Source organism: Macrotis lagotis, chromosome 1 (genome assembly GCF_037893015.1).
Source record: "Macrotis lagotis isolate mMagLag1 chromosome 1, bilby.v1.9.chrom.fasta, whole genome shotgun sequence".
Taxonomy (NCBI): domain Eukaryota; kingdom Metazoa; phylum Chordata; class Mammalia; order Peramelemorphia; family Peramelidae; genus Macrotis; species Macrotis lagotis.
In genome coordinates this window covers 498392906-498408896 of record NC_133658.1, presented here as the reverse complement: position 1 = coordinate 498408896, position 15991 = coordinate 498392906, and the positions used below count along the sequence as shown (strand labels likewise).

The following is a 15991-nucleotide window of genomic DNA, read 5'->3' as shown; positions in this document are numbered from 1 at the left end:
TCTTTCCACTCCAATCCATCCTCCACTCAGTCACCAAAGTGATTTTCCTAAAGTGTAGGTCCAACAATGTCATCCTCATCCTAAATAAATTCCAGTGACTTACTATTCCTTCTAGTACCAAATAGCAAAAATACTCTAGCATTCAAAACTCTTTATAACTTGGATGTCTTCCTTCTATGCTTATAGTTAATACTTCCTTCCTGTCATGTATTCCTTGACACTGACCTTTTTGCTGTTTTATGAACAAAGAACTTCATAGCTGAGTTCTAGAGATTTTCTCTGGTTATCCCCCTGTGCCTGGAAGCTCTTCTTTCTTATCTTCAACTTCTAAATTTTCTGCCTTTCTTTAAGTCCCAATTAAAATCCCATCCCTTTCTCAACCCCTCCTAATTCCAATGCCTTTCCACTCAATAATTTCCAATTTATTCTGCATATAGCTTATTTACATATATTGTTTGCTTGTGGTTTCCCCCCTTAAGATTATGAACTACTTGAAGGCAAAGATTATTTTGCTTCTTTTTTTGTATCTCCAGCCCATAGTTCATGTTCAATTAGTTTATTAAGTTATCTTATTGGCTGGATTAGAAGCAATGGGTAGAAGCTACAAGTAAGTTTAGGCTTAATGTTAAGGAAAATCTTCCTAATACTCATCCAAAAATGGAACATATTGCTTCTGAGAAGGTATTGAGTTTTCCTTCAGTAAAGGTCTTCAAATCGAGGTTGAAAAAGTAGTTTCAGGTGGAGAAAAAGACTTGGGGGTTAGAAGATAAGTTTTGAAGGGACATGTGGATTTCAAGAGGCAGAGGTAAGGAAGGAGGACATTCTGGGTATTGCAGGAATCCCTTTGCCATGGCACTGAGATGGAAATTGGAATGCCCTTTTAGTACAGGAATGAAAAATAAGCTTATTTCTCTGGAACCCACCATCTATAAAGGGGAGTCATGTGTTGCAATCAGTCTGGGAATAGATAGACTGGGGCCAGCTTGCAAATGGGTATAGCTACCAAATTAACAAATGCAGAATCTAAGATTCTAAAGCTAATACTCCCAAATTATTAGAGCCATCTAAAAGTAGAATGGATTGTATGATATGATAGTGCATTCACCATCACTGAAAGTTATGACATGGAAGCTAGAAAGAGGTTGGATTAAATGGTTTTTGAAGTCACTGAATTCACTTCTGATTCTGTGATTTTTATTATTTTATAAAAATTAATGACTTGATAACTTGAATCTATTTCCTCTTAGTTTTCTTTGGAATTGGAGAACAATATGCCAGCACACTCCACATAGTGTAGAGAATTAAGTTTGTCTTCTCTTTTTTATTCTAGTAAGCATATGCAGAAATTACATCAAATGGTTTGGTCAGTTTTCTGTGCTCAACAAAACTATTTCATTGATATATTATCAAAGATACTTTTACATTTAAAAAACTAAGCTTTTATCTTAGGATAAAAGGAAAATGGACAATTGGTATTTGATAGATTTAATGGAGAAAATAAAATTTATCTCTTTTATAGCTCTCCCCATCTTAATATATTTCTATCTAAAAACATATTTGAAAAAGTACTTACACATTCACTCATATTAGCAGCTTTAGAGTCCGAATTGTTCTTCCTATTTAGGGAGACATGGAAGGTATATTATTAATTAAATTACAACTTCTTGATTCTGAAATTTTAAACTAGCATTTTGAAGCATTCATCATTTTTTTGGTTATTTTTGGTTAGTTGTTATGCCCAAGTTATCTTGGTTAAAAAGAAAAAAATCAGTCTTGATTTTAATTTAATGATATTTCTTTAGATAGTGGCATTGCAATGAAACATCAGTATGTGTGCAATTTTATTCACAAGCACTGAACACCTAAGTCAGTATTATTGATATCCAAGGACTTGATATTATGAAACATTGGGGACATTTAAAAAAAGTATGTAGGTATATTTGTGTGTATATGTGAACATTAATTCACCATTTCATAAAAATGAAATTCATACAAAATGTATACATTTGGAAATAGAGTTCAAATTTTATGTCAAGATAGCTGGAATGTATATTCAATATAACATCAATAAAGACAATTAAATACAATATAGTAATTAGGATAAAAACACTGCATTGAAGATTTTTTAAAAAGTTATAGAAATATATATATTCCAATAGAATATAAATTCTTTAAGAATTGGTATTTTTTTTTTCTTTATATTCCCAGTTTATGTCAGCATTTTATACATGGCAGTTATTTAATAAATATTTGTTGAATGATTTAGTGTCAAAACATCAAGCCTTCTGTTGGTTATATCTATTGTTCTCATTGACTGACTATATCAAGTTATGGGATGATAGGACTTAAGCATAATTGCACCTACTGTGTAGATATTAAACATATAGGTTAGAAAGCATTAGTCTAATTTTTTGCTAACTCTTAAGGGAATTAACCTTAGATTAAATAACCATATTTCATGCTTTTTATAACCTAATATTCTGAAAATGATTTGCTAAGAAAAGGAAAGTCCCAAACTTTTTAAAAGACTCATACTTACTGATAGGAGTTTTCTTCTACAAAAAGATAAGTGTACATCATTAATGCAATTGAAAATTCAGGATGATATTGGTTAATATGAAACAAAATATGACTTCTTACAAACTTTCATTTGAAATACAGTGTATCTTCTTATCTTCTTCAAAACCTGGCATTTTATTTTCAAAATGGAACATTAAGAAAAGGGATAAGTTGGAAAATGAACTTTTGCTCATTGCAAATAGTGAATGATTTCATAAGCATGTCAGCTTTCCAAAGAGTTCAGTTAGTTAATGATCTTGATAAACTTTATATGAATCATTTTCCCATCATTATTGTTTAGTACCATACCCTCTTTAGTCATTTCAGGATTTAATTTAGGGTTAAAGACTACAAAGATAAAATAATTTGTAGAAACACCAATTTTTTTTAAACATATAATTTCACTAATATCCAGTAGGTGGAGTCAGATCACTTTTATTAGATTGTATTGGTTCGCTTTTGGATACTTTGCAAGTCAATTTTGGTATGATATAACGGCTTAATAACACTCACTTGCAATAACATTCCTTTACACTTCTCAGTGTGTTATCATCATGATGATAATTCATTTAAATTTGGATTTGTTTTCTATTTAAAACATTCTTAAAGCCTCAGTTCCCAGAAAGCAAAAGTTCATTGTACAATAACATTTACACAGCAAACCTCCAAATTATTTATAACACCTCTATTCAGAGAGAAGGCAATTCAGTAATGTATCTTTCAAACATCAACTCCAAAGGACTTTTTTGAAACTGCAAAAACAATTTTCCTCTTGGTATATACAGTCTTAAAGAAGGGTAGTGGTAATAGTGATAATAGTGGTACTTGCCATATTGTACCAAGTTTCTAGATATATTTTATCTAACTTTCATACTATCTCCAAGAGTAAGTAAGTTTACATAGGCAAGCATATTTTGTACTTTATGCCTTCCTATTTCTTGAAAATTATTTACTCATACTATGCTATAGAATAGTATTTGGAACTACATGTTACCAAAGTTAAAGAAAAATTATCACAATTTCAGGACTACTTTAGTGTAACAAACAATTTAATAGTGTCTTTGGATGTTGACTAATTTTTGTTTACTATAGTGCATATTGCTTTTTTTTTTAGGGTTTTTTTTTTTGCAAGGCAAATGGGGTTAAGTGGCTTGCCCAAGGCCACACAGCTAGGTAATTATTAAATGTCTAAGATCGGATTTGAACCCAGGTACTCCTGACTCCAAGGCCGGTGCTTTATCCACTATGCCACTTAGCTGCCCCGTGCATATTGCTTTTTAAAAAAAATATACTAAATATCTTACTGTCTTCCCCTAATAAGGTATTTTTGGATTTTGGATTTTTTGAATTTTTGGATTTTTGGATTTTGGATTTTAATGTCAACATAAACAATTTTTATCCTCAAAAACATTCTTTTAAATAGATCACATCTAATAACCAAGTACAAATCTATATCTTTCAAATTTATTTCTAGCTAATATTTCTCTCATCATTATTTGTCTAGTTTCTCCATTGTATACCCAAGCTACTCTAATGACATTTGCTATTTCAGAAGACAAATTCACAACCCATAATGATTTTTTAGAAGAAACAGCATCTTATTTAGATAGGAAATTATAGGAGAATTTTACTTACTTGTAAAGTAACCTTTTTTCTGAGCATAACAAGCTCCAAGGCCACAAAATAAAATCAATAAGGCCACAGTTATTACAGCTCCTAAGATACCATTTAGATTGAGGTCATCTAGAATGAAAATAAAAACTACATAAATTCAATATAAACTGATTAATGTGAAACTATTTTTGTTCAACTTTTTAATCTCTATAAATTGGTTCCAAATTGTTTCAGAAATATTACAGAAAAATATTTTATGGGTTTTAACCATAAAAATTGTGATAAAGATTGAAATCTAGGATATTTTCCATTTGAGTTGACTGTAATACCTATTAGCTTGAGAAAATTCACCTTTCAATGGGAAAAATTTCTTAAATCCCCAGTTTAAAAAAATTTAAACATTTTATTTATTTATTTTACCAAATACAGGCCATAATAGTTTTCAACAATCATTTTTTGGCAAGGTTTTGAGTTTTACATTTTCTCCTTCTTTCCTTTCCCTCCCTACTCCCCTTGCCAGAAAATAATCTAATATAGACTCTACATGAATAATATGCTAAACATAGAACCATATCCATCATGTGAAAGAAGAATCAAATTCAAATGGAAGAAAAAAAAATTAGAGAGGAAAAAAAAGACATAATACATAGGAAAACTTTGAAAATAGAAGATAGTAAGTTTTGGTTTGCATTTAAACTCCATAGTTCCTTCTCTGGATCTGGATGGTATTTTCCATCACAAGTCTTTTAGAATTGTCTTTGATTTCATCACCCAATGTTGCTGTTAGTGTGTATTAGGTTCTTCTAGTTCTGCTCACTTTATTCTGCATCAGTTCATATAAGTTTTTCCAGGCTATTCTGAAGTCCTGTCTCTCAGGATTTCTTATAGAACAATAATATTCCATCACATTCATATAGCACAATTTATTCAGCCATTCCCCAGCTGATGGACATTCCTTCAATTTCCAATTCTTTGCCACTACAAGAAGAGCTGCTCTAAATATTTTTGTACATGTGGGATTTTTACTCTTTTTCATGATTTCTTTAGGATACAGACCTAGTAATGGTATTGTTGGATCAAAGGGATGTACAGTTTTATTGCCCTTTAGTTATAATTCCAAATTATGCTTCAGAAAGGTTGGATCAATTCACAACTCTACCAGCATTGCATTAGTATCTCAGTTTTCCCACATGCCCTCAAACATTGATCATTTTCCTTTTTAGTCATATTGGTCAGTCTGATAGATGTGAGATGGTACCTCAACATTGTTTTAATTTGTATTTCTCTAATTAATAATGATTTAGAGGGTTTTTTCACATGACTATATTTAATTTTAAATTCTTCATCTGAGAATTGTCTTTTCATATCTTTTTACCATTTATTAACTAGGGAATGACATATTCTTATAAATTTAACTCAGGTCTCTTTTAGAAATGAATCCTTTGTCACAAACACTAGTTGTAAAAATTGTTTCCCAAATTATCACATTCCTTTTAATTTTGGTAGCATTGGCTTTATTTGTACAAAACCTTTTCAATTTAATGTAATTAAGGGAGCAGCTAGGTGGCCCAGTGGATAGAGTACTTGCCCTAGAGACAGGGTACCTGATACTTACAAATTGGTTGACTTTGGGTAAGTCTCTCAACCCCATTGTCCAGCAAAAAAAATAATAATGCAATCAAAATTATCCATTTTGCCTTTTTTAATGTTCTTTAGCTCTTCTTTGGTCACAAATTACTCCCCATTCCATATATCTGACCTATAAACAGTCCTTGTTTTCCTAATGGGTTTATGTTATCACCTCTTATGTCTAAATCCTCTCCCCATTTCAACCTTATCTTGGTATTGGGTGTGAAATGTTGGTCTCAGCCTAGTTTTTGCCAAATATTTCCCAGAAGTTTTTTTTTTTTTTTATCAAAAAGTGAGTTCTTATCATTGAAGTTGGAATCTTTTGAGTTTATCAAAAAACAGATTACCATAGTCATTTACTACTATTTCTTTTGTACCTAGTCTATTCCACTGATCAACCACTATTTCTTAGCCAGTACCAAACTGTTTTGATGACTGATGCTTTCTCACATAATTTTTATTTAGTATGACTAGGCCACCTTCCTTTGCATTTTTGATGTTCTTGACCTTTTGTTCTTCCATATGAATTTAGTTACTATTTTTCTAGCTCAATAAAGTAATTTTTTGGAAGTTTAATTGGTATGGCACTGATAAACCATTTAATTTAAGTAGAATTATCCTTTTTATTTTATTAGCTCAGCCTACCCATGAGCAATTGACATTTGCAATTATTTCTAAATTTCATTTTTTTTAAAACCATGATATGCTTTCTAATATTTGTGCTATAAATTTAAGTCCATATTAAGTACATGTTTAAAGAAAATATTTATAGAATTTCCTATTACTTATTCAAACACATACATTTGAAATGTATTTGTTGATATAAATTTTTCAATGGAATATAGAAATTAAATTAATAGGGAATATTTAGTAGTAAAAATGTTACTCCTTAATAATCTTATCTTTCAGGAAGATAGGAATAGGGACAAGATATTTGATTTAATTGATTTAATTTAGTTAATATTTAATTTAATTTAATAGGGATTTTTTAGGTGAGGAAACTTTGTATCAATGTCACATTCTTTGGACCTTGTAGTCTTAAACTACCTGAAGATTGACTTGCTTAAGGGTTACACAGAAAGTAGGTATCAGAGATGCGGCTGAGCCATACTTTACCATATTGCCTTCCACTAGATGGCTATTTAACAAGCTAGAAACAAAGTAAGAAAAAAAAATTGCAAAACAGGAACTTAAATCAGGAGTTGTTTGTTTTTGTTTTTGTTTTTGTTTCTTTCTTAGTATCCCTAGACCTTAGCACAATGCTTAGAACATAGAAAAAGTTTAATAAAGATTAATATTAAGTCCAGAAAAGTTCAACAATTTAGCCAAAGTCAATTCAAAACTTTAGAGAACTAAAATTTTAGGTTTCTTGTTCCCATACCTATTTTTTCCCCCTATTGGAATACCTATTCCCTCTAGGAAACATCTGAAAATATTAACAGCTTATATTTTATGTTGAGGAATATGGTGGGAGGGAGAGCTAGGTAATGAAGTAGGTAGAAGTAGGTGGAGTTAGAAAGACCAGAATTCAAATCTAATCTCAGATACTTACTAGCTGGGTGATCCTGGGCAAGTCACTTAACCTCTGCCTGCAAAAAACTGAAGAAGGAAATGACAACCATTCCAGAATCTTTGGCAAGAAAATTCCATGGACAGTTGGTCCACTGGGTCATGAGCAGTGGGATACAATTAAATAAAATATTTTTTACTTCTAATAACCCTATGAGAGTAGATAATACAATTTGATCTTTTTTATAAATGAAGAAACTGAAGTTCATTGAAGTTAATTGATTTGCCCAGAGTCACCCCACTAATAAATGCAAGAAACAGATATTAGAATCAGTTTTTTCTTCATAGTCAACCTTCTTCCCACATAAATGCAAGATTTGAGGAATGGCACTAGGAGCTATGGGAAGGCTTTTCACAAAGTATGAGGGAATAATCCATGAAAAGAAAAAGAGAAAAGAGATAAAGTATCTTGTGTTAGAAACAGTAAGAATACTGGAGAACATGAAGAGAAACATCACAAAATAAATCTGGAAAGATAAGATAGATGATAAGTAGCTTTAAAAGCCAAACAGAGGAGTTTATATCCCAAAGACAATTGGAAATCACTTGAGTTGTTTGAGCATTGGGGAGTGATATGGTCAGATCTGCACTTAAGGGAAATCAATTTGGGAGAAGTGTAAAGGATGAAATGGAGAGGGGAGAGTATTGAGTCAAGGATACCAATGAGACTGTTGTAATAGTCCATTTAAAAGGTAATTAGGGCCTATGCCATGATAGCGGCTGTGTTGACTGAGACAAATGTGAGTGATATAGAAATAAAATATGTCTACCTATTGGATATGATAAATGAGAATAAGGAATTGAGGGTGAAAGTTGAGGAATGAGGGTGCTGAGATTTTCCTCAACATAAAAAGGAAAATAAGAGAAATGAGAATGAAAGGGGAAATTATTTACAATACTATAAGCTGCCTTAGACCTTAGGACAAATACTCATTCTGGAAATGAAAATTTGAGAGTGGTCTAATAGAGAAGATATTTAAATCTGTGGGAAATAAAGAGGTCATCAAGAGGCAAAGTATAAAGAGGGGAGAAAAAAAGAAACTAACTCAGAGTCTTGGAGTGCACTCATAGTTATAAGACATGATATTATTAATGATATAGCAGAAGAAATTGAGAGAGAGAGAGCTTGGATAGGCAGGAAGAGAAACAAGATTGGAGTTTTGCCATGAAAACCCAGAGAATAAAATAGACAAGATGAGATGATAGTCAACAGTGACAAAGGCTATAGGAGGTCAAGGAGGAAGATTGGGAAAAGGCCATCTGATTTGGTGCCAGGAGATCATGAGTAATGTTGGAGAGAGTGATTCAATTGAGTGATGAAGTCACAAACCAGATTTCAGAAGACTGGGAAGTGAATGAAAGGAAGTGGAGGTTATAAGAATAGGCAGATTTCTCTAAGAAAGAGAAGTATGGGATAAAAACTTGAGATGATGGTAGGACCTTGGGAGGGTATTTTTAAACATGGAGGAGATATGGGCATGTTTCTAGGCAGCAGGAACAAAATCTCTCTGAAGAAAAAGCCTAAAGATGAAAAATTAAAAGGTTAATAGTAGGAGCAATTAGCTAGAAAAGATGGGGCTGGATAAGTGGGAACAAAGGCACATTTGGACAGATTGGCTTTAGTGAACAGACCAACCTTTTCATGAAACACAAAAACAAAAACCAGGGAAACTATTTAAATATGAAAAATTGGCAGGTATATGAAAAAACATAGTGTCCAGGGAGACTAGAATAGAGGATGAGTTTTGAGATGTAAAAAAGGGAAGAAAAAGGGATTCTATTTTCTACCATTGTATCATGGAAAATTTTTCATTGCTTAATGGTTTGCACTGGCTAAAAAAACACCTCTCATATTATTACAGACAATCCTGATGCATGACAATGAGTTGCTGACAGTGTTGGAAGTGTCATCATCTGGCTTCTAGATTTAATGTCACTAGTGCTGTTCTGGCTCATCAGCATCATCTTAAGGAGACTCACTGTAAGGTGCAAAAATTTGGCAATATGACTAGATAGAGTTGTGAGACTCAGACTTTCTAAAGAGAAGAGGGAGAAGAGGGCTGGAAAAACCTAGGTTTGGGGGTTTTGCTCTTTTTGATTTTTCTCTTCTTTTCATTTTCTTTTTGGGAATTCCTTTAAGGGACCCGGTCATCATTTTTCTTTTTCCCTTTGGTACTGCTTATTTCAGGGTGGGTAAGGGTGGGGTTGTCCAGTAAAATCTCTAAAAGATCTACATGGTGGAAGATCCTTTAAAAGCTCTTTAAGATCATGACACCATAGGGTGTATGAAAGAGAACCAATATCTATCAGGGTTTTCCTCTCCTATTTAGGGTATTTTCTATTAGGGTAGTTTCCCCTAAAAAGTGACAAAAGCCATCTCCAGAACAGCATTGGGCCTTGCACTAACCTTCATTCAGCTTCCTGGTAGCTTCTATCTGGGTTAACAGGGATTCCTGGTCATTAAGGACATAGAAAGGTTCACCTAGTAATACTTCACACTTGGCAGTCACCTGAGACTATTTGCTTGCTGTCAACAGGGCTCTTTAAGGAGGGGAGAGTAGAGGAATGTGTCAACTACCTAAGCATTTATTTTCTCACCTTTCCTTATCCTTTCAAAAGAAAAAAAACCCCAGCAACTCCAAGCTTCTCATATCAAATATATGTATATATATATACTTAAAACAAATTTCTATATTAACCATGTCCAAAAGTATGTTTTATTTTGTACTGTGAGTCTAATCACCTTTCTGTTAGTAAATAGGTTACTCCATTAATTCAAGAAAAATAATGAAAAAAAATGGGAAAGTAGGTGGCATATGGATCTCAAAATATATACTACAAAGCAATAATCATCAAAATGATTTGATACTGGTTAAAAAATAAAGAAGTAAATCAGTGAAATAGATTAGGCATACAACATTCAAAACTAGTGTTTTAGCTATCAGCAAAAAGCTCACTATTTAAAATAAACTACTGGAAAAACCAGAAAGCAGCATAGTAGAAATGAGGTTGAAATCAAAACTTTATATAATATGTAGAAAATCAAGTCAAGAAGCATTTATTAAACACCTATTAAAATCACAGGCAGTGCTAAGCGCTGGGAAAACAAAGAAAATAAAAGAGTAATCCCTGCTGTCAAGAAGTTCAAAGACAAATGGGTGAGCCAAGAATATATACAATATAAAATGGGAGGCAGCTAGGTGGTGCAGTGGATAAAGCACTGGCCCTGGGGTCAGGAGTACTTGAGTTCAAATCCGATCTCAGACACTTAATAATGACCTAGGTGTGTGGCCTTGGGCAAGCCACTTAACCCGATTTGCCTTGCAAAAAACAAAAAAATAAAAATAAAAACAAATCAATATAAAATGGAGATAAATTTGGAGGGAAAGCACTAACATTAATCAAGGGGGACTGGGAAAGGCTTCTTGTAGAAGATGAAACTTTAGTTGAGACTTGAAGCTACCAGAGTAGCTAGGAGTAGTTTGTGAAGGGAGAGAGTTTTTAGTCATGAGAGACAATGAAAATGCATAAAAAGTCAGGCAATGGAAAGTTATCTGGGAAGAACAGCAAGATATCAGTATCAATAGATCAGAGAATATATAGAGGAGAGTAAGGTATAAGAAAACTGGATAGGGTGCAAGTAGCCAGTTTGTGATGAATTTTTTTTTTTAGGTTTTTGCAAGGCAAATAGGGCTAAGTGGCTTGCCCAAGGCCACACAGCCAGGAAATTATTAATTATCTGAGACCGGATCTGAACTCAGGTACTCCTGACTCCAGGGCTGGTGCTCTATCCACTGTGCCATCTAGCTGCTCCCCGCCACCTAGCTGCCCCCTATGATGAATTTTAAAAGCTAAACAGACAATTCTATATTTAAACCTGAAGCCAAATGAACATAGAGATGACAGGGTCAGACTTTAAGGAAGATAAATGACAGATAAATGATTTGACAGATAAATGGAAGATAACTGGGTTGGGGATAGGCAGAATGAACAGCTAAGCAGGGTAGTATAATAGCCTAAGAATGAAGTAATTAATGAAGGATTGCTCAGGTTGGTGATAGTGTTAGAGGAGACCAGGGGATGTAGGAGAGATGACACAAAGTTAGAAACAATATGGCAACAAATTGAAAATGAATAAGTGGGTTAGAGTAAGTGACAGATTGAGGATGACACCTAGATTTTGAGCCTAGGTTACTTGGGAGGATGGTGGTGGCTATGACAGTAATTAGAGAGTTCTAAAGAAGGGGAAGATTTGGGAAAAAAGACTATGAATTCAATTTCTGACAAATTAAATTTAAGATGTCTCCAGAACAACCAATTCTAGATGTTCAATAAACAAGTGAAAATATGAGACTGAAGGTCCAGAGAAATGTTAGGACTGGATAAATAGATCTGAGAATCATTAACATAGAGAAGACAATTTAATCCACTGGAAATGATAATATCAGAAAAATAATATAGAGGGAGAAGGAAAGAGTACCAAGAAGAGATCCTTTCTGAGAGATCACAGTTATCATATACCAACTAGATGAAGATCTAGCTGGGAAGAAGTTAGATGAGTAGGAGGAGAAGTAGAATAGAACAGAAATACTTCAGTCAAGTCAAACAGTACAAGTTTGGAGGAGCCTCAATCAGGATCATCCAACATTTAGTAACTAATATTTTAAAATACCATTTTAAAGGGCAGCTAGGTGCTGGAGCTGGAGTCAGAAGACTCTTCTTGAATTCAAATCTGGCCTCAGACTATGTGACCCTAAGCAAGTCACCTAACCCTATTTGCCTCAGTTTTCTCATTTGTAAAATGAACTGGAGAAGAAAATGGCAAACCACTCTAGTATCTTTGCCAAGAAAACACCAATTGGGGTCCCAAAGAGTTGGATATGACTGAATGTGACTGAACAGCAACAACATTTTTTTAAAAAATCAGAGAACTTGGAATGTGTAGATCTAGAAGGCAAAGAAGCTACCCAGCAAAACTAAATACAATTCTATAGGTGGAGGATGGATCTTTAATTAAACAGAGGGCATTTAAGCATTTCTGATGAAAGGTCTGAGTTGAATGGAAAATATGAAATATAAATATAAAAGTTAAGAAAAGCATAAAAAGGTAAACAAGAGCAAGCTATCTATCATAGGGGACTAACAAGGTGATACTGCTTATATTTTTATAAGAGGAGATGCTTTCTGTTGTTATAAATTTTGTCAATTTTGTTTGTTTTCCTAATTTTGAATAACTGATTTAGTTGAGATCAGATAATAAGGCTACTGCTTTATCCATAAATCATGTATAAAAATGAGCTGGTTCAGAAGGTTAAATTGGCTAATGTTAAATGACATGGCAGCCTTTATGAAGTCTTAAACTGAGTAAGGAGCTGATTTATTCAATAAGGAGAGGAATCTTCTCTCCCTTGCCCAGAAAAAATGTCATATAAGTCCAGAGGTCATTTTGAAGGGTCATTTCAAAATTGAGCAATAATTAAAAGGTATTGAGAAAAACAGCAAATGATCTAAGAATATAGAAAGAAAATTGAGGCCAAACTAAGATATCTGAATCATGTACTCTCCATTGGAAAAGTTTGTTATTCCCAGTGCTTCACAAACAGAAAGCAAAGTTTTTTACTTAAGAATGCAAGGAGACTACCACCGTTAATTGGTTGATGTTGCTGCTGGTGATGAAAAGAAAAGAAATTTGGATCAATCTCAGGCATATTGAAAAACATTTGAAATCAGCAAAAATGAGACACAACCAACACATTTTACAAGATTGTGTCTGACCCTGTATTTTTCTGTATTTTCTATTCTGATATCAATTCTCCCAAGAAAACTTAATCCTTTACAAAGATATCTTTTAATAAAACTATTGCTAAATTTGATCTACTGAGTAAAGAAGCATGCAAAATAAAAGATTAATAATGCAATTACAGAGAGAGACAATTTGATAATTGTGGGCATTGGACACTCAAGGAAATGAGGCTGAAACTGGAGGGAAGAATATCCTGGTCTTCTAGATTATTTCTGCTCATTCTAAAATTTACATAGTAGATCATTTGTCATTCTCTGTCACACAAATAGTTTTTACTTGTAACTTCTGATAGATTTTTGTAATTTCTTTTTTGAATTCTTAAATTTCCCCATATGTTTTTAATGTTTAAAATTAGGGTAGTAGATTATATTAGTGTTTTATATTAAGGAAGTAATACTGGGGGCGTTATCTGTTTTCATCAGAGATGGCTAATATGGGAATAAGTAATTTATGTACATATTTTACATGGACATAGTACTTTTAGTATACTGTGATTTCATAAGGTGAGTTTCCACATCTAAGCATTGAAAATCGCACACATATTGGTCTATCATGGTGGTAGCAGTAGTTATGGTAGTCAAAAGGATAATTAGTTCCAGTCACAGGTGTATTTACTGTGGATATTTGACTGTTGTAGAAGAGATGTCCTATAAATATTACATTATCATTCCATGTGTATATGTGGGATACATAATCTCAATATATACATCTTTATGACTGCAGCTGCAAAAGTGTTGCAACTGCAATCATAATCAGTTTACTCTGGAGAAGGGCAAAATAGTTCACATTTTATTAGTTGTAATGCTATTTACTTTTGATTTTTTTCTTTATTCATTATGTTTCAATTTAAAGACCCAATAATAATAATAATAATAATAATAATAATAATAATAATAATAATAATAATAATAATAATAATAATAATAATGTAAGAACAATTGTATGAGTAAAGTTTCAGTAAAGTCACTGTATATTAATCAGAGCAACCCCCCCCCCAATGTATTTAGGTTGTTTTTGTGATTTTCAAAAATATTTTCTTAACATATATGTGCTTTAAAAATAGTTAATAAAGAAATATTGGGGAGCTCATAATGCATTCATGAATGCATAATCCTGAATGAACCCTCCAATTGCATTTCCCCATGTCAAAAGACTCAAGGTATGAAAGGCCTAGGTATAATTTCATGGATTTTTTTTAACCACTTCAGGTTACTATCTCAAGAAATCTGGAAAAAATATCCATGGTTCCTTGCTAGTGTACTGAGACTGATCACATAGTTTGCAATATTACTGAAAAAAATTTAAGATAATGAAGAAAACAAAGTAGTAATCCTTGCAAAGACAGTCATGATATCTAAACAAATTTCCTAGGAATTTACAGGACCAAATATTGAACTCCTGACCCAATAGCTCTTAGTTTGAAAATCTCCTGAGGAAGCATGGCGTAGTAGGAAAAGTGTGTATATCCAGAACCTGGCATTGTCACTTACCACTTTTTAGCCTTGTTTCTCTGGCTCCCAGTTTTCATTTTATCTAAAAAGTGGTTTGGACTAGATAACTAGCATATCACTCTAGTTTTTCTTTGTTATCAGTTCTATTAATCACCACACATACTTTAGGTTAAACACACATTGTATCCCAGTTATTCAAACTGAAAAGGAAGTGAAGAAGAGAAAAAAATTCATACCTCCTAAATTTTCTTGAAATATTTTTTAAAAACCCCTACATCTTACAAAAATATAGTGAATTTGAACAATTAAAGGGGCAAAAGACAAATTTTAAGACGACTTTCAGAGTTCCATCATAAAAAATAAAATGTGTTATTACTATTTTCTATGCCAAAGATGAAAGAGCATAACTTAAATCTCAACAACTCTAAAGTCAATTTTGCCTAAATATCAACTCTACTATATGCTTATTCTATGAATGCCAAATCCTTCAGTAATACAACACCAACATAGACACATACTCATTTTTCCCTTAAGCTAATATTTTTTTGCTTACCAACTTGCATTTGTTTCCCAGGACACTTGTGATGTCCAACTGAATTGCGAGCTTCACAGAAGTACTCTCCAGTATCAAGTTTTGAAATACTGTTGAATTGCTATTAATGGAGGGAAAAAAGTTATTTTCATTAAGTGGTGAACTTATTAAGTAGATTTTACTGTACAAAACCCAACTTTTTTGAGTTGTCTTAACCATTACATAGCAGAAATTTTTTTTCTTTATCAAATTATATGACATTTTTGTGCTATTATTTCCAGTTTAAAACTCAACCAGAATTTCACACAAGCTAATAAGTTATCAGGTGAAGAAGCTCTACAATTTTCTGCTAGTGATACTGGATAAATGGTCAATGTATCCAAGAAATCCCTGGCTAGTAATTAGGCTCTCTATTATCTGACAATGAGTTTGTATATTATCTGGAGGAGAAAAAAATTGTCATTGTTTAGAATTAAGGAAATTAGTGCCAAATTTTCTGCCAGAAAATTCTTTAAGCACCCAGTAAATCTAATTCAATGTTTTTATCACTTCTTCTTATCATAATGAAACAATACTGAAAGAAAAAGAGCAAATGGTAAACAGAGATTTTGAATAACAATTTTAAGATGGATTTCCCAGAAGCCTTAACTGGGAAATTTTTTTGGCTGCAATTGAAGAAGAGAGAGTGGAGACCTACAGTTAACATCTTGTTGTTTAATCTCAGTGGGAGCCACATAATAGTAAAGCTGTTCTTTTTATTCCTCCCTAATTGATTCTTTCTCATTCTACATCTTTAGATTAGGTCATTGTTTCTCTCCTCACCAACTCTTATAG

At 32.7% G+C, this 15991-nt stretch overlaps 1 protein-coding gene across 7 annotated transcripts in view; it reads right to left on the bottom strand.

The window, feature by feature from the left end:
• JAM2 (junctional adhesion molecule 2) overlaps nucleotides 1-15991 on the bottom strand; it is a 127324-nt gene that overhangs the window by 33817 nt on the left and 77516 nt on the right. For 3 of the 7 annotated variants that reach the window (XM_074213926.1, XM_074213929.1, XM_074213928.1), the window contains exons 6-9: nucleotides 15179-15278; nucleotides 4195-4320; nucleotides 2540-2555; nucleotides 1574-1616 (exon numbers count right to left, since the gene is read on the bottom strand). In XM_074213926.1, the coding sequence (XP_074070027.1) occupies nucleotides 1574-1616; nucleotides 2540-2555; nucleotides 4195-4320; nucleotides 15179-15278 (285 nt within the window). The remainder of the gene's footprint in view (nucleotides 1-1573; nucleotides 1617-2539; nucleotides 2556-4194; nucleotides 4321-15178; nucleotides 15279-15991) is intronic. The other 4 variants (XM_074213932.1, XM_074213931.1, XM_074213930.1 and 1 more) reach the window with 2 other exon arrangements.